The 18,907-nt window shown below is 43.0% G+C and overlaps 2 protein-coding genes across 2 annotated transcripts; one reads left to right on the plus strand and one right to left on the minus strand.

Moving 5' to 3' along the window:
• Positions 1-6,666, minus strand: RPS7 (ribosomal protein S7). Its single transcript, XM_056486761.1, has 6 exons — positions 6,273-6,666; positions 5,887-5,958; positions 4,177-4,320; positions 2,560-2,624; positions 740-890; positions 1-116 (listed from the first exon to the last, which is right to left on the minus strand). Exons 1-6 carry the CDS (start codon positions 6,345-6,347, stop codon positions 39-41), a joined length of 585 nt encoding a protein of 194 aa, XP_056342736.1. The 5' UTR covers positions 6,348-6,666; the 3' UTR covers positions 1-38.
• Positions 6,667-10,819: 4,153 nt separating this feature from the next.
• RNASEH1 (ribonuclease H1) lies at positions 10,820-18,110 on the plus strand. Its single transcript, XM_056486762.1, has 8 exons — positions 10,820-10,999; positions 11,069-11,193; positions 11,655-11,858; positions 12,419-12,518; positions 12,999-13,053; positions 14,099-14,183; positions 15,604-15,728; positions 17,700-18,110. The coding sequence occupies exons 1-8, from the start codon at positions 10,890-10,892 to the stop codon at positions 17,784-17,786; spliced, it is 891 nt and encodes a 296-aa protein (XP_056342737.1). The 5' UTR covers positions 10,820-10,889; the 3' UTR covers positions 17,787-18,110.
• Positions 18,111-18,907: the final 797 nt, after the last annotated feature.

Here is an 18,907-nt window from a genome sequence, read left to right on the forward strand (position 1 = left end):
TTATATGAACAGTTGTTTATTCAGCCATTTTTTGCATTTTACAGCTGGAATTCTGGAAATTCAAACACCACATCTTTGCCTGTGAGCTTCTTGTACACACCAGAAAATGTTTCCACCTGTGAAGACAAATAAATCTTGCTTATACATGCTGCGTAAACAAATAAGTCAAAGTTAACATACTTAAGGTACTATACTATTTGCCAGTGTATGTTCACTCTGATGCCAATTATTTTTTTCTACATTAAGATAGCTGAGGATTTACAGAAAAGGTAAGTTTCCTTTAAAGTATTTGGGCCCTCTCTGATTTGCAACAATGTGAGACCCGAGAGCTGAGCAGGCCCAAACACAAGCCTCTCATTTCCCCCCACCAGAAAAAAACCAAGCAGAGTGCAGGCTTTACTGAGCACATCTGTTTAACATCAAAACTAAGCACTTCACTTGAAAAACAACAAAAAGAAAAACACAAACAAACAAAGCCCAACCAACCCCTACACATACAAAAAGCCCAATAAAACACTGTCTGATCCCATGAGGGAACCAATATAGCTACTTTATAATCCAGGGGCTTTGGCAAGTTGAACTAGAGCTTTAGCTCAAAACTGTTTTGCCTCTATTTCAGCACATTACTCCAAATACAAACAGAAGCATCTCCACAAGCCAAAAGGCAAGGTATCCCCAAGCAGTCTCTTCAGGCTGTCATAATGTCACTCTCACCTGCATGAGAAAGTTTTTTATTTACCTTGTGTTCAACATTGTTCTGTTGTGCTTTGTCCAGATGGACTTTTATAAGCCTGCTGCCGTCCAGTTTTACGCGGATTCTCTTGCCCACGATTTCACTTGGGAAGACAAGGTCCTCAAGAATAGCATCGTGCACTGCAGTAAGCGTACGGCTGAAATGTCACATTTCTATCATTAAAACACATCCTTTTGAAAATTTTCCAGTTTGACAAGGTTTAAATCTTCCACAGCATGCTTTGGCTGAAAATTCAATGGCGTTTTTTCTTCTTAATGCCACAGTGTGACAATACAACACTATCACAGGGCATGCAAATAGAAAAGCTCAATTCTACAGAGTGCAGAAACTTAATGACTATACAAGTCAAAATAGCCAGGTTTATGACCTTTTAGAGCACACACTGTTTTGAGGCAACAGCCCTGAAACATTCTTCTATTTCTACACGTTTAGTAAATATTTAAATAAAAACGAAAATGCTCCATCTGCAACTCTGCCAGAGACATTGACTGGAAGAGTTTAAGTGTGTAAGTATCCTCAGCTGCACAGAGTACATTCATGGGAGACTCAGTTTTGGAAACACTGGTTTCTTCATCTGCCTAAACCCAAACAGCTTAGAAGACCAGTGTTATACAGAAAAAGACTAGCTAGCCAACTGAGTCCATGTTTAGAAGACTGTTTGAAATCCACATGTGTGTTCCTGAACTGTCCAGAAGTGAGCCAACATGAGAAAATGTGGCCCAGGTTATTTTACATGAGTCTACAGGACTGGTAACTCTTCTGATCTGCAGCATCCTGATCTGCAGTTTCAGGGCAGTATCACTAGTAACCAACATCTGTGTCTAGAGCAGTACTTCACACCTCCTGAGACTTGGCATAGCTAAGGGAGACAGACATCCACAATACAGCAGCCTGACCTCATCTCAGGCTGAGACAGGGGCAGTCCTGCACACCTGCCTTCCCTCAAACAGAAAGTGGCAGCATGCAACTCAGACACAAATGCCAACTTCTCTAACCACTGCACAGTGCTCGTTTTAATACAATGCAGGCAGAGTCCTCCAAAGGCAGGACTGCAGCTACATGAGTACTGTGAAACTACTTTTAAAATCCATGCCCGAAGACTGCAAAATACAGTAACACATGACACAGGTATAATAATGGGGAGGGGGCAGGGAGCAGGACATGCTGCATGTCACAAAGAGGACAAACTTTTAAGACACAAACTTACATAATGATATAGCAACATACAGATGAGGCACTGACATCCACAGAGACATAGCAGTGTTGCATGTCTAGCAATCAAGTGACTAGATGAGAGCAGGGAGGCCATTTAACACAAATGACTATACTACTGCTATCAAATTCATATCCAGAGGGACTAGTACTCGTACCTACACCCCTCCTCAGCCACTCTCTCCCTCATTGCATCCCCTTCAGTGTGCCAGCCTTGACTTCTGCACAGTCTAACATGTGATGTGGAAGAGGCTCTTCCTACAACTTAAAAAAAAAATAGTTCTTGTCAGCACACTGTGGTAACAGAGTCAGCAGGTTGGGGTTCCTTAAGCCAGCACTACTAGCTGAAAATTTGCTATAGCTGTAGCTGAAAATAAAAATTGAGTGCTAAGAAATGCAACACAGTGCCCAAAGGTGAGCTTTCCACTGAACACTTTAGCAGTCAAATGACAGATACTACTTCAAGCAGCAGGAGAAAGGACAAGTCCACCCAATCACTCAAATGACTTCTCAAAGACTCAACTAACCATTACTTGACTAAACTACCAGATACAAAAGAAGGCTGTCATACTGAATCAGTATCATTTACTAACCTCCTTGGACGCTTTTGCTTGTTTTTTGTGCGGCTTTTTCTTGTTGGCTTGGGCAGAATCCTTCTCTGTAAAACAAGAGAAAAACAAAAAGGCATTTCTCAGTATCAGCACATACACCTTCTCCCCCTACACTAAAAACCAATTCATGGAAAGCCAAGAAGGAAGAGACTTAAGTATGCCAAAAGTTACATCAGCATTAGCAACCACAGAACGGTGGAGAAGGTGAAGTGCTGTACTGCTGTTTTTCTCAATTACTACTCCTGTATTCAGTGCACTAAAATAAAATATTTGTACTTCATCCCTCTTGCCAGGAATACAACCACAATAGTTTACTGTGTCTCATTAGCACTGTGAACACACTTCTTTGGGAACAGAAATCCCAGGGAATGTGAAACTTCTGGGAGACTGAGCCTCTGGTGCAAACCAGAGTAGTCAGCTCAGTTCCGCAGACAGCTAGGTGACATCCGACATTGAAACGCTAGTTTCAGTAATAAATAATCTATTGCACAATCCAGATCAAACCCTGGCTTAAATATAAACTGTCCCAAAATTAGGATCTAAATGTTAGGTCAGTAAAACCTATTTTCTACTTCCCTACTCCAACGGTAGATGTTTTAAAACATTCTAGATGAAGTTTTAGCCGCATGCAGTATTTTCTACCAAGACATCACAGCTTCTCCACGACTGTATTCAAAATGGAGTCACCATAAATAATCCAGACTGGGTCATATCATGCTCAAAAGCTCATGTTCCCTTCTAAAATACCGATTACTGAACCAATAAGGAATCCTCATGGGATTACAGAATCACAGAATATGCTGAGTTGGAAGACACCGACAAGGACCACTGAGTCCAGCTTCTTGCCCTTCAGAGAACATCCCCACAAGTCACACCATGTGCCAGAAAGCATTGCCCAAACATTTCTTGTGCTCTGTCAGGCTGGTGCTGTGACCACTATCCCGGGGGGCCTGCTCCAGTGCTCAACTAGCCTCTGGGTGAAGTGAGCCACAGCACTTCCTTAAAATAAATCTTCTTGGCCAAATAAAGAGTAAGGGTAAGGTGCTCTAGCTCTTAAAATTATATTAAAAATTTTCAGCTAGCTTCAGTTTAACCAATCGTCCATTCTGCAGACAGATCCCTAGTTTGTCCAACCCATAAGTACTGCCCAGGGATCACTCCAACACCTTTTCACTCTAGCTCCTGCCATATATTTAGAATTTGCATGAAGTTTTTTTCCTCCTTTCCTAGTAACTTTAAGTGCTTAGATTGTCTAAGTGTAGCAAAGTTCCTATTAATACTCGCTTTCTTTTATTTTAAGCTTTGTGCAACAAACTTCTGAAGGAGAGACCAGAACAAGAAAGTTATATCCTCCATGAGAGAACTTTGCATCTCACCAAGTTTCCACTGCTGCCAGCTGAAAACATTTTAGCTAACATTCACCAGACACTCATTACATCTCCTGCTGGTACAATGAATTACTATCACTGTTACCAGGAATAGGTAATGCAACACTGGAATATACTTGAGCCTGGACTAAGTCACCTCCAGATATCCCTTCAAATCAACATTTTTGTGATTCTAAAAGTTTTGGTGGTTTTTGTTTGGTTTTTTTTTTACCTGAGCAATGAACACCACATGTTTTCCACTAAATTTCTTCTCCAGCTCCCGAACTAGCCGCACCTGAATCTTCTGGAAGGACTTCAGCTGAGGAACTGGTACGAAGATAATGATGGCTTTTCTGCCACCACCTACTTCAATTTCCTGAAACAGAAGTGCAAAGTAAACATTAGCTGGAGGTGAGAAGTAATGTTTGGTTTGACTGTGAATCCTCTGAGTACAGGTATTGATAGTCCTGCTTCTGACCCTGTGGGGCAGGGAGAGCATCAGAGAGCAGTACCTGCCTTAATGCTCTACTGACAAAGCACTGAACAGAAAAACTTTTATCAGAGCACTTGTTTCGCTGTGAAGGAGTGATTGGGCAATAAATCCCACCACCCCTTCAGAATCCCATCCTCTGAACAGCAAAGCCCATTCCTTCTGCAGGATGAGACTCAGGTGCTAGAACTGTAACTATACTGAACACTTACCATCACATCAGCAGTTGTGCTGATACAAACTTTCAAAAACTACTTGCCTCTAAATTAGACTTCAGATAAAGTTCAGGGGAACAAATCTCTTACTTTTAATCTACTGCTTCATGGAAATGACCTTCTGCCCACCACTTGCCTAGGCCTGCATCACTACTCAATCTAAACATTTATCACTCCTCCAAATACCAAAATAGGATTACAATACACTAGGAGACATTACTTCTCCCTTGGTTTATTTCTCCAGAAGTTGATCAAACCCAAAGTTTGCACAGGCTTACAAGGCACTTCTTCCATGAAACTGGCTGCAGAGACATCCTCATTCTCCAACAGAATGGAATGATGGATTGTTTTTTACCAGCTACCTTCTTCATATGAGCCAACTCAGATGCCCATGGCACATTTCTCAAAATTAAAGTCAAGCAGCTCAGTAAACAACAAAGACATGTCTAAAAGCCCTTCACTAAGGACATCTAGCACCACTCTACTTCCAGAGAAATATGTTTTCTTCTGAAGGCCCCTCAGCTCATACACCAAGCTGCTTTCTGCATTCCCAGATTCTTTAACTGAACTCTAAGCAGCCAGGCCCCTGTGTCTGTATTGGTGGGCCTGGATAAGAACTAAAAGCAGACCACTAAAGTTTCTGATTGCAGCCTCATTGCTGCCATCCAGTCTCCCAGAAGGACAAACTCTAACACTAATTTTCTTTCTCCTTTTCCAATAATTGCCACCTTCTTTTTCTTTCTTGATGTAAAATTGAAATGTACAAGCAGGCTAAGCTACATGATCAAGTCAGTCTATTGCCTTAATCCATCTACCACCTATTAACTACACATAAGAGACTCAACAACTTTTTTTTTTTTTACAAAAAGTATTGTAGTTTAATACTCTGACTTTAGATAATACCTACATTTCTAGTCAGTATCTACATGTGAGCAGCCAGCTTCAGACCCCAAACCCAGTCTGCAGAAACATAAAGTAGAATAATCATTGCTAAGCACTCTTATTTAACACACTGAATTGCTATTTGGGTTTTTACAAAATCCTAATAAAAACACTGTTATGGAATCCTACGAGCTAGCAGCAAATACCAGAAGATAAGCCACAACAAAACATAACAAAACCATCACAAGCCATAAGGGCTTAAGACACCATTCACCTAGGACATTAACATCCACAAAAATTAAACATACACAGAATAAGCCACCACCCAGTTCTCAGTGGAGAAGGTCCAGCCTACCTTAGCTGCTGTGATGTTCAACTCCCGCAGCTGAGCCTTTAAGTCGGAGTTCATTTCCAACTCCAGCAGAGCCTACAAAAGTGAGGTTGCAGAATAATCCGTCACATACACTTCAGTTCATGAGAACACCTGAGACCAAAGTGTGTCCACAGTGCCAAAGAGCAGATACAGACTTTTAACCACAGTCAATATCAAAAACAACTTCCTGGAAGACACACCAACATCCAACAAGTTTAACTGATGGAAACAAAGGCTAACTGACTCAGTTGCCAAGTAAAACTAGAAAAGAAAACACATCGACAGGATCAACCTCAAAGTTTAGGGTCTGGAAACTCTCTCTATAACCTGAAGTGAGTTACCAAAGAGCACAAGGAAAAGCCACATACCTGGGATATACCAGACTCGAACTCATCTGGTTTCTCGCCATTAGGCTTCACAATCTTGGCGCTAGAGCTGAACATGGCCTCTCTACAACGCAAAAGAACACTTCGGCTGTCACCAAGCACGTGTCACCTGTTCCTAACACAGCCAGACTGTGCAATCTGGCTGAGCAGCCACACGCTCCAAAACTAAGCCAGAGAGCGCCCCGCGGGCCGGGCCAGCCCCAGCACGTCGCACCAGAGGAAAAACGTCCCAGGGAGCACGGGGCCTGCCCACCTCGGGGCCCGCTGCAAGGCCCCGGGAGCGCAGGGGAGCGGTACCACCGCTCCCAGAGCCCCGCGAGCCGCCCGACGAGCGAGCTGCACTCCCGGGCCCTGCTCCCGGCCCCAGCCCCTTCCTCCCGCGGGGCGCCGCCGGCCGAGGGAGGAGGGAAACCCCGCCGGCCGGCCATCCCCGGCCCCGGGCGCCCCGGCGGCCATCGGGCCCCGGGCAGGCGGTAATCGGGCGCATCCCCACGCCGCGGTGCCGCAGGGGGCCCCGCTCCACGCCCGGTCCCGTATCGCGGCGGCCCCGGCGGGGAAACGGCGGCCGCGGCCCGGGCACCCACCTCACTCCGCGCCGGCCGGGAAAAGGGGGAGCTCTCGCGAGAGCAGCGCAGATCGCGGCCCGGGAAGGCGCTGCCCCGCCCACCGCGGGTGAAGCCAGAGCCGGAAGAAGGGCAGGGCGGGCGCTGCGAACGGCCCGCGGATCCGCGGCAGCGAAGCCCGAGCGGACATTTCGAGTCCTGGCGGGGCTGGCACAGGCGCAGTGCCGCCGAGCGCGGCGGGAGCTGCTCTCCCGTCCCGCCTCAGCCGTGCGCGCTTCCCGCGGCCGGGAGCGGAGCAGAGGGCAGGGAAAGCTGCTCTGCTCTGTCCCTCGCTGTTACGCCGAGCCTTCGCCCTGGGCCGCCCCCGGCGCGCCTCTCACGGGCGGAACTCTCGGCCTCTGGTGTCGCAATGCCGCTCCTGTGCAGAGCCGCCAGAATCTCGGCCTTGGCACCGCTGTGCGTTCTGTTTGCGCAGCCCGCGGAGGAAGCGCGGCTCTGCCTGCGCCGCGGAGCTCCTTCCATCTCTCCCTCACTCCCTCCATCTCTCCCTCCATCCCTCCCTCCCGCCAGGGCTGCAGGAGGCCACAACCACCTCTCAATAACGGTGGGAGAGTGGATGGTTGTTGTCCCTGCCCTCCGTTCCATCGTTCCGCGTTAATATGGTGTGTGGGAGCTCACCCTGATGTTCTGCCCTTTCAAGGAGAATTGATGGAGCAGTACTGGCACAGTCACCCCTGGCCTGTAGCGAGGACTGTGCTGGAGAGCCATGGCCAAAACCAGGGAGCATGCTGGTAACCCGGGAGTGTGGGCAATGCCCTGCCAGCACAGGACAGCCTGGCGCTGGTTTTTGTTTGCCTCTCCAAACATTACCTCTCTGTTGGCTCTGCTAAGACAGTGTCACAGTGATCACAGCTACCAGACTGTTACTAGGCTGGAAATAATGCATGAGTCTTCAGCTGTGTTCAGGTACTAGCTCTAGATGAGAGTTCTGGGCTCAATGTACTCTGTCATCAGTGGAAGTACTCTTTATTATATACTGTGTTATTATCCAACAGCGAAAGCTTTAATAACACTTGCACACTGATAAATAGAACAAACTGCACTTTTAACTTCAAAAGAACTGACTTGCATGTTGATTCAAGTAGAAGTGCCTGGCCGTATAAATATCTGAAGTGAAGCTAAAACCTCGCCTCGACAAAAAAATCCCCACCTTGACACTTTTCTTGGTTGATTTATGTTTCTTGCTCAAGGGAAAGTCCCATTTGGAAGCTGGTGTGCAACTCTTTGCACATACTGTCCAGGGATGTTAGGCCCAGGAATGGGGTTCAGAGCACTGGTTCTGTGCTCAGATTCCCTGGATTACCCTAAGGGCAGCCAGTTTAAGCTTGTATACAAACACATTTGCTATTACCAGGTAATGCTGTGTGTAGTCTGTTACTTTACAAAATGCAATAGTAGAGTAATAAGCTCTTGTAAACAAAAAACTGACAAAGACACCAACATTCCAGATTAAACAACTTTAGCATCTGCAAAAGGCAGCTCATCATGTTTTCTAACCTTTGTGGACTTTTCACTAAATTTATGATAGCCAGAAAAGCAGATTGTTCAGTGCCCATTTTTCTCACAAGTCATGCTTCTTTCCTAGCATTAATTCAATGAATGGGAAAAACTGCTCAGCTCATACTGATGGCCAGTATTAGTATTTCTAGAGATTTGGATTGGCTAAACAACAGTGATTAGAACCTGATTGAAGAGTACCAAAAAGATAACAAGGAATCATCTCATCAGTCCAGCAGCATGCACTCAGTTTATACTGAGAAGCCATTCGTGAGAGGGAGAAAGAACAGGTGATGTGTGGATGGATCAAAACAGGACTGTTCAGAGAGTTAATGAATAAAGTTGCAATGGGACTATCTGCAGCTTCCCATCTCCATGCTGTGAGTGCTGCTGAACAGACCAGGATGCTGCATAAGAGCAAGGAGAAAAAAAGCGTAGAGAGATGTTTCCTTTTGAACACTGAATTTATATTAAGAGAGGGATGTGGAGTGATCAATCATGCCTGGTACTCAAAATATCTGACAGGTTTTTAAGAGTCACTGTGGACCTGTGATCTTTAAAAGAAGTTATGTCACTACAAAGTAATATAATTAAGAAGGTTCTTATGCCGAGCAGAATAGGCAAGGTGAAGAAGTGGAAAGAATAAATTAGTCAGATTGTGTAACAAAAGTATCCCAACAGCAATGGGATGCTATGAGTATGTGCAGTCCCATGAATATATTGGAAGAAGCAAGGAAAATGCAGTAATTATATTTTCATACAACCCTGACCAAGTTGTTTCTCTGTTCCAACAAGGCCTGTCAAATACATAAGCTCTTTGGGTTTGGGGTTTTTTTAGGAGAAGTGTTATCCAACTAATACACATAGTAATTATGTGTAATGTTGAGCTAATTTGTTGGTTTTGCAACAGAAGGCAAAAGCAACACCAGTGTTTTATATTCCTGGCATTTTACTGGCCCACCCTTTTAAATCTGAACAAAACACTCTGCAGCTCTGGCACCATGTGGTCATCTTTGTCCCAGGGATCTGTATTAGAGCTATGAGTACAACAGCAGCTTGGATACCTTAAGCTCTTTCTGGAGGTGGCCACACCAGTGCTACTTCATTCTTGTCAGAAGCCGGGGTACTGATTTTGGCACACACCCAGCTCTCAGCTTTGTTTTCCCAGTCCAGGTGCTAGGAGGATGGGGCCAGACTCTTTTTGGTAGTGCTCAGCAGCAGGATGAGGAGTAGTGGCCATAAACTAAAACATGAGAAGTTTCACCTCAACATGAGGAAGAATTGTTTTACACTGAGAGTGGCAGCTGCTCAGGGAGGTCATGGAGTTTCTCACTCTAGAGACATTCAAAACCCCCCAGGACATGCTCCTGTGTCACCTGCACCAGCTGACCCTTCCATGGTGTGAGATGTTACATAGTGATTCATGTCATTATGAAAATACACGAGGAGATCAATATAAACAAGAATATTGAATCCAAAATAAAGCATGGACATAAGATGTAAGAATACTTAATAATTTCACTATATTTGTTTAAATCACTTTGCTGTAAATTGTTAATTTTTTTTTTTTTTGTTTTTATTATTTTTTCACAATAATCATGAATTGTATCCACTTTTATGTAGAAGGAAAATGTGAGCTTGTTTGGACATGAGCAAGCTTGTTCCTGCTGTTACCTGCTTTCTAGGAGTGTAACCTGAGAACGCGTTCAATCCTTGTCCAGACCAGGTGGGGGCTTGTAGCCACGGCTGCTGGGGCCCTGGCCGACACGGTCGGGCTTGCACCCCAGCACAGGGGCATGTCACAGCCCACCCAGAAACTGCCTGTAAAAGGGGCAGTGACCAGGGGTAGGGTGGACGTGCTGGCAGAGCACAGACTGCCCACGTCCCCAGCCTGTTCCTTATCAACGAACTAATAAACTGCTTTATTCATTGACCTACCCGATTTTGGCGAGTAATTTATAAACACAGGCAGATGATCTCCAGAGGTCCCTCCCAAACTAACGTCCCTGCTATTCCATGAAGATGTTTCTCCTCACTCCAGAGGCCATGTCGACACAGGGCTCAGCTGGAACACATGCACCTGGAGCCTGGACAGCAGGATGAGAACCAGCTTAATGACCTTGTTCCGCTCCAGCCTTTTGGATGTGCTAAACATGTCAGCGCACCTGAGAGGTCTCCTTTGCTGCTAGCAAATGGGGCTTCCAGAACGAGCTGGTTTGTGTAAAGCTGCTGCGACCTCACAAACCACATACGCAACCCCCAAAACAACAGCTGATTTAGGTTTTTAAAATGCCATTGTTGGCGGGGGGAGGGAACAAAACCAACCAAACCAAAAGCCGAGCCGCACAAAGCCCCGCGCTGTGGATTTTTCTGGTGCTTTGGTCTCTCTGGCGGCCCGTAGGAGGCCCCCGCGCAGGCGCAGCGGGGCGGCGGTGGGTGCGGGTCGGGGCGGGGGCGCGGATGGCGGCCGGGCCGCGCGATGCTGCGCTGGGTCGTGGCCGTGCTCAGCCACTCCTGCTTTGTCCCCAGGGACGGCTCCATGTTCTATGCAGTGCGCAAGGGCCGGCGGACCGGCGTCTACCGCACCTGGTGAGCAAGGGCCGTGGTGGAGCGGGGAGCGCGCCCGGCCCTGCCTCACCGCCTCCCGCTCTGTTGCAGGGCGGAGTGCCAGGAGCAGGTGAACAAGTTCCCCTCCGCTAGTTTCAAGAAGTTCGCCACCGAGAAGGACGCCTGGAGCTTCGTGCGCGCCGGCCAGCCGGGGCCGCAGCAGCCCGAGCCCGCAGGTGCGGGGGGAGAAGGGGAAGGAGGGCGGGCGGTGTCTGCCGGGGTCGGGGCTGTGCCAGCGCTGCGGCTGCAGCGAAACGCGGCCGCCAGCCCCTCTTCATTCCTCTCACTGGCGCAGCGCCGTGCCCATGGCCTCCGGACACGGCCATCGATGTGCTAGTGCAGTGAAAACATTTATGTGGGTGTTTGGAGAGCGTTGCCTGTTCCGTGTCCGCGTTAAGGTGTAAAGGCCCTTGCATGTCTTTCCTCTTCGCTTTGATTTAGGATGAAGAATGACTGGTGTATTCTGTTTCTTTTCGTTAATAGTTTGGGGTGATGCCAGATAACGGACTAACCATGCTAATAGTTGCGAACAACTGTTGTCTTTAGAAGCAGTCGTTTCAAATAAAATTTGATTTTGCCGAACTTCCTTTTTTTTTTTTTTTGTGTTTTGTTTTGTTTTTGTTTTTGTTTTTTTTAGGGGCATTTGGTCCTCCAGCTGTAACACAAGAAAGTGGTAGCTGGAGAGAGGAACCAGAATTAAATACCGTGTTTTACAGTACATATAAAAGGCCACATGAACAGTCTACAAACGAAGAGCAGATTCCAAAGCGTGTAAAGCACGATGAAGTACACTCAGCATGCTCAACACCAACAGTCAGTGAAGATAAGTTTTCATATATGGGTGAGGTCTATGATCATTCCTTTAATTATTTTCATTTGTTTATTATGTGACAAGCAACAAGTGTAACTATTAGAAAGCTATCAGGGAGGTTTGTATGTGGTAGCATCAGGCCCATTATTTCTTTTTGAAATGAAAATGTGAACCATAATCTATTTGTTCACATTGTCTTTCAGCGTAATATTGATTGGTCTTTAACTGGTATGAATATATAGCTTAATCATATTGTTATAGGTGTGATTTCTGGGCTGCAGATTATATTTAAATATTTGGATGTATCTGGGAAGTTTTGAAGAAGACATGAACTGTAGTGAGAAGTATGGGACTTGAGGCAGAAGTTCCTGTTGAGGATGACTGGTTGGACAGCAGTGAGGGTGTCAAGCTGCAGCAGGACTTGTGTTCTGTGCTGCTAATTCACATGGCTTCTGCAGTTACCTCTTGGAGGGGTTGTCTGGGGAGGGAAGTTTTGGGGATTAATATGCTGGCAAACTGTTCTTCTATCTGAAATAGTCAATGTTTTTGAAAAAGTGCATGAACTTCTGATTTTGGTAATTTTTTTGTAGGGGACTTTGCAGTTGTTTATACAGATGGTTGTTGCACTGGTAATGGACGTAACAGGGCACGTGCTGGAATAGGTGTCTACTGGGGACCAGGCCACCCTTTGTAAGTAGCTCAATGGATTTTTATTTTTTTTTAATTAATGTATTCTGTTTGGTTTTTATGTGACTTACAATACCAGCCTCCTTTTAAATATGAAACTGTTGTTGAGACTTATAATGTGTTATGAGACTGAGCCAGGAGATACTGAGGGGAACTAAGAAAGCAGCCTCTCTGGGAAAAATCAATTGGAAATAATATTTTCAGGGGATAAAGCCAGAATTCAAGTAATGTGGAAAGTTTTAAAATGGAAGTCTGTGTGCACAGAAGGTGACAAATGTAGTGTCATATTGATCTCAGGTCCGCATATGCAGATTGCTCTATGGAAGAGAAAGCTAGAGCTAGAATATCCATTCATAATTTTTTATAAAAACAAAAGTGCCATTCTTGTCTTTATTTTTTTTTTTTTTTTTTTTAATGTGTAGCTGTTCTGCACCATTCTGAATACTTGGGATAACTAATGTATTATTTGTTCTTTGGACACAGAAATACCAGTGAAAGACTTCCTGGACGGCAGACTAATCAAAGAGCAGAAATCCATGTAAGTAGCAAATGTCCTGAAATGCTTTTCCATGTTAGACTGCAGCTGCACTTTCATGCCTGTTTCCACTCTGGTTTCCAGAAATCAGTATGGAGCTCTAAGGGAAGTAACCAAAACATTAAGAGTTATGACTTCAAACAAGTAGTTATCTCCAATTTTTACTGGTCTTTATTGGCTTTGAACTATGTAATTCACCTGGAGAATTCCCAAATGTCACCAAGCACAGCTATTTAAACAGTCTTACATTTGGAAAGTCTGGCTCAAATCTATATAGATTCCTTTAAAGTGTATGTTTCAAACCTTAGAGTGAAGGCTGCTGAGTATTGGTTAAGAGGAGAGTCAGTGTCTTATGATGGCAGGATCAGAGTATCATAATCCTTAGATAAATATAAAAAACAATTCTAGGCTCCTAACTTCTGTTGACAATAGCAGATTTAGCCTTCTCATCTCCTCTTAATTATGGTGTTGCTGCTATCTCACACTCCATGTTTGGAGATGAACTGAAATGGGCAATTGATCTGCTTAAAAACTAAAAGTTCATTTTAGATGTGGTGTTGGTGTACCAGTGGTCCAACTGGTCATTAAAGAGCTTTTCAGTTCTACATTCACACCCAGCCACTTCTTCCTGTTATATTTCAGAGCACCAAAAAACCCTCAACCTGTTAAGGCTTCCAGGCTGTTGAAACTGATACGAATTCTTCCTCTTCAGAGTTTTGGAGAAAATGCCTTAGTGTTGTTAGAGGTTTTGATAGTTAGAAAACGAGTCAGAGAGCTACTCCTTCAGCACATAGTTGAACATCAGAATGTTATGAGGTTTTATTTGCCATTGAAACTTAAGTGCCTGCCTCTTTGCCTGAATCATCAAGGTGTCATCTGCAATACACACCTTTGGGATACTCTGCGTTAAAACTTGTTGATAACCTCTCCACAAATGGTTATAGAAATACTTTGTAGTTCTGTGTTAGCATCAGGTACTTTGTTGGTATTTTAATTCCATATGGTCAGAATCCTTTCTGAACTGTGGTTGTTTTCAAATGTTCTTAAGGCAGCCTGCAAAGCAATAGAGCAAGCCAAGAGTCAAAACATCAAGAAATTAATAATCTACACTGATAGCAAGTTTACCATTAATGGTAAGTTAATGATTTTAATTTTCCTGATCCTTAAAGACACAGTGCATGCTTTTCCATTATATAAGACCCACAGAACATTCTGAGTCCTGGAGAGAGGAATGTTAGGAAGACAGTACATAACTTATCACTCACGACTGCTTGAGAGAAAACTTCAGGGTATCAGAGATTGCCTGCTAACTGCATGAAACAGAAGTAGAGTCAAAGTGTCTGTTACAGTAAATGCTGACAGAAGTTACAACAGGATTTGTCTTGAGGTGTGCAGTGTGACACAAAATCTAGAAAAATGTTCTTCATGTATAGGCTGTACTCAGGAAATTACTTGGAAGTCAGTGTGGTAACCTGTGGAGTTTTTGTTGTTCTGCTTGTATTGGATAGACTGTATTTAACACACACGTGTGAAGTACATGCACATTCTCTTGCTTCCAAACTTTTAGGCTACATTGGAAGACTAGCCAGAGATATGTGCTCAGAGTATGTGTTAAAAGACCTGGAAAACTTAGTTTTATTTTCTACAATAAATACCATATGAAGCAGCCAATAAGACTTAATTTCTGAGAGAAACTTCTTTCTCTTTCCTCAAGATCTTCAGATTTTGTCCTGTGATAATCTGGAATTGCATAAGTATTTTTTCCTGTTTTCTCAGTTTTACAGAAACAGTATGTTTTTGTTGTTTCCAGATCACTTTGGAGATTTTGTGGGTCTTCTTTGAAATAGCATTAAACAAAAACTTACTGTAACATATGGTTGGAAATTAAATATCACTCTTTTTGGTTTTGTCTTAGTCTCTTTGGTTTTGCTTGCAGTTTCAGTTTGCATTTTGGGTCACTGGGGTGCAGGTTCTATTCTTGTTTAACCAAAGTTATTTTGTAGATATGTCTAGGAGTTATTACTCAAAAATGCCAGAGAAGGAGGCTTTTAGTTAAGCACAAATGCATGTAATTTGGTTTTTAGGAGGTTTGGCATGCAAGATCGGAGTTTTCCTATTTGGTTCAGACCATGAAAGCAGTAAAGATGTCTTACATTGTCCACACCAGCAAAGATTTAAAAAAAAAAAATCCTTACTTAGGAAGTAATATAGAAAACTCTCTGGTGAGGCATAGGCTTTGCTTGCTGTATCATCAAGCAAACCCTTAGCTTCAGTTTATTGAAGCTCATGAGATAATTTGTGTACTATGCATTTATAATATTGTAGCCTTTATATTAAATACCTGTTTGGAAAAACATAGTTGGGTAATTCAGGTAATAATGAAAAAATCCAATCCTGAAAGACAGCAGCAGAGAACCAAATGAGAATTATCTTTTGTCTCCAGTGTTTTTGCCTGAGTACAGAGGTAATGATTTGTTAAAAGGTTGTTGGCTGCAACTTGATCCTTGCTGGCTTCTTTAATAGCACTCTTATGGTGATACTCCCTCTGCACAGGTATTACGAGCTGGGTTGACAACTGGAAAACAAATGGTTGGAGAACAAGTTCAGGGGGAAGTGTAATAAACAAAGAAGATTTTGAAAGACTTGATAACCTAACAAAAGACATAGAAATCCAGTGGGTAAGTTCCTTGTTTCTTTTTCTTAATGACACCTTAAACATGTCTCTGGTAGAAACTTAAAAGTGTGATCATAACTATCACTTTTGTAGAACACATTATTGTGCATCCTTAAGTAAAACTGCAAACACAGAGAAGCTGCTAGTTGTGTTTAAAGAAAATTGGCAACATAACCTAGATTCTTGGAACCAGTATTTCATTTATTTAAATGAATATTTGTATTTGTTTCCTGTCTCTTATTACTTCTTAGGAAATGCCTGCAATAATTATTTTTAGTTTATTAGTGCTGTTAGTAGATGCAGTTTTGGTTCCTGGAAAAATAACCTTGGAACATAACGTTTTTTTTGTGCCATAGCTGAATTTTTGTATTTGTTTTTTAGAACCCTTTAGGATGCTTGTTGGAGTAACTCAAGCATGAGTGTCTTTAAACTGGGAAAACTGAATGTGTATAACCCCAAAGAAACTAACTCTAGTTTTATGTGCCTTAACTGTGTTTTTTCTAAGAAAAATTGATGAGGTCTTTAAAATAACAATTTTTAAATTGTTTTGCTCTCCAGTAAAGAGGTAAATCAACTTCTATACAGGTATTTCTGGTAAAATGTATTTTTCTGTAACCTCTAATGTCAGTGCTTAGTACTTCTGGGAATATATTCCTTTGCTCTTAAATTTTAGCCTAATCATGGTATAAGACTACTGATTTGATAAAATATATATAGATATACAGTTGACTTTGTAGCTGCTAATGACATGTTTACTCAGCTTCTGGCATTACTCTGTAGAAAACAGGATCATATAGATATTTAATGTGCAGCTTTTTGTTGGGAATTTATTGCAGGTATTCATGTTATTCTGTTTTAGAGTTGGTGACTGCAGTTTACAGGCTGACTAGATTTTCTATAGCTACTCCTATTTCCTATTGAGGAGAAAGCATAAAAATTTAAAGACCAACTAAGTTCAGCTGTTCTTGGAAATATTTTACATAGTTAAAAGATATTTCTTTATGCATACTTAAACCTGAATCTCTTAAAAAAAGTGGGAAGAATTTTGTTTCAGGAGGAGTGTATGTATACATAATCCTCAATGGGCTGTGGGTGAACCTGTGCTCCACTGTGGCTCTCCCTGGGCTGTAAGGGGGACAGGCTGACTGACTGGTCTGCAACACAGACTGCAGGGGAATCTCAGCTCAGGTGCTTGGACCACCTCCTCCTTCTGCACTGACCTACATTTTTACCCTTTCTTAAACATGTTATTGCAGAAGAGCCATCAGCTTGGAATGATGGGCTTAGCTGTGTCGAACTGTGGGTCCCTTTTGGAGCTGTCTGGATCTGGCTCTCTCTCATGTAGGGGCACTGCTGGTGTCTTTTCACAGAATCCACACCTACAGCCCCCCACGTGGTACCAAAACCTTGCCATGTAAATCTAATGTCATCTCACACACACTTCATGCTTGTCCCATCTCAGATCTTCCTCACCTTCCTGCTCCACCCTTACTTCTGGCTTAGAGTATAAAGTTTTTTTCAGTTCCTGATTGATGGATGGACAATTAGGACATCTGAAAACTGAGAGGATCTTTTAATATTCTATATATGTATCCTGAGTGAGTGCTGTAACTATCAAGGCTTTTAGTGGAATAGTGGTCTTTGGCTTTTGGGGAAAGATTAACTCAGTTTAAGCACTGAATGCAGGATGGTGAAAGTTTTGAATTGGAGCTGTTGTCTGCATTTCTTAAAGGTAGGTTAGCTGATCCTCCTGCTTTTTGCTAATTCCCATTAAGATGATAGTCACAGTTTGGCAAGAGTTTCCCTGCAGGAAGAGAGACAGTGAAAATCCCTGGGAAGAAAACCTAAGGGCTAAATATTAGATGAGGAGGTGCTCCTGTACTATCAGTGATAGAACATTGCTTGATCAAATTTCATGTATCTACTTCTTTCTGGTTTCTTCCATATCTAACACTCCTGTATTTTGTCCTGACAGATGCATGTTCCTGGCCATGCTGGCTTCCGAGGAAATGAAGAAGCTGATAGACTAGCAAGGGAAGGAGCTTGTCAACCAAAGTGCTGATGTCCTGGGACTAGAGACTGCTGCACTGGGAGGAAAAGGCCTAACATGGCAGCAACAACTTGAACTGCTGTAATTGTTTTGGAGTTGAACTTTGAGCTGTACTTCTTTCTGGCCTGAAGCACTAAATATAAACCAACTTCTAGGAAGGAAAAACCCATATTTTCTTCTATGGCATTTGTTTTACAGTTGAGACAATATTTAGTTGATGATACTGAGTATTTGTTTATTCTCCATCTATTGGAAGGGCTGTGGTCAGTGTTTCTAGCTGTCTTGAGTACTCATGAGTTTACCTTAAAGACAGGCTTCTGAAGAAGTGATTTTAAATTGAAGTGTTTTGTATTTTCCTCTTAGTGAAATAAACTTTTTTTTTTTGTACAGAGGTATATATTGCAGCCCAAAATAGCTGGGCCTGGGACAGACTTTGGGGTTGGTTTATTTGGTAGGAGGTCACCTAACAAGATGCCTGTTGGTCTGCTCTGGCATTCTGGTACTGGCAACTGCTCCACAGATAGGCTTGTAACACTGACCTGTGTGTGCCTCACAGTGTCAGCACCTGTTGCTTTTATCATGTTATTTTGCAGGGTAGCTTGAACAAAGAAAAAAACAGGTCTCAAGAAAACTGGAACAATTAATCTTTATTGTTCTCTTTACCTGATTATGTTCAAGCTCTTTGTCTCTGGCTTCCTCTTTCCATTAAGGAGTTGTTTTGGTTTGGTTTTTTTGTTGGGTTTTTTTTTTTTTTTTTTTTTTTTTTTTTTGTTTGTTTGTTTTTTAAATGCATATTGGTTCTTGTTAGCATTGTTAGTTTCTCTTTGGTGTTGTCCCAGAGGTACTAATTGACCATTTCATCTGAAAGGGACTAGAAGATGAGCTTCTCCATATCTTCTGGATCTCAAGTGTTCGACTTAATTTTTTCCAGTCAATTATGAGATTGGCTAATGTGCACTTGAATTGGAGAGTAATTACCTGCAATCAACATGGGTTTATTTTCTATGCAGGTATACAGGAAAAGCAAACACGTTTGTTATGTTATCTGTGTCAGCTTCTCTATACTTGTACTACTGAATAGTAGGGCTTAAGCTAGGAGTCACTGAAATGTTTTTGTATTTGTTAATTTCTAT

Source organism: Oenanthe melanoleuca, chromosome 3, assembly GCF_029582105.1.
Source record: "Oenanthe melanoleuca isolate GR-GAL-2019-014 chromosome 3, OMel1.0, whole genome shotgun sequence".
Lineage (NCBI taxonomy): Eukaryota > Metazoa > Chordata > Aves > Passeriformes > Muscicapidae > Oenanthe > Oenanthe melanoleuca.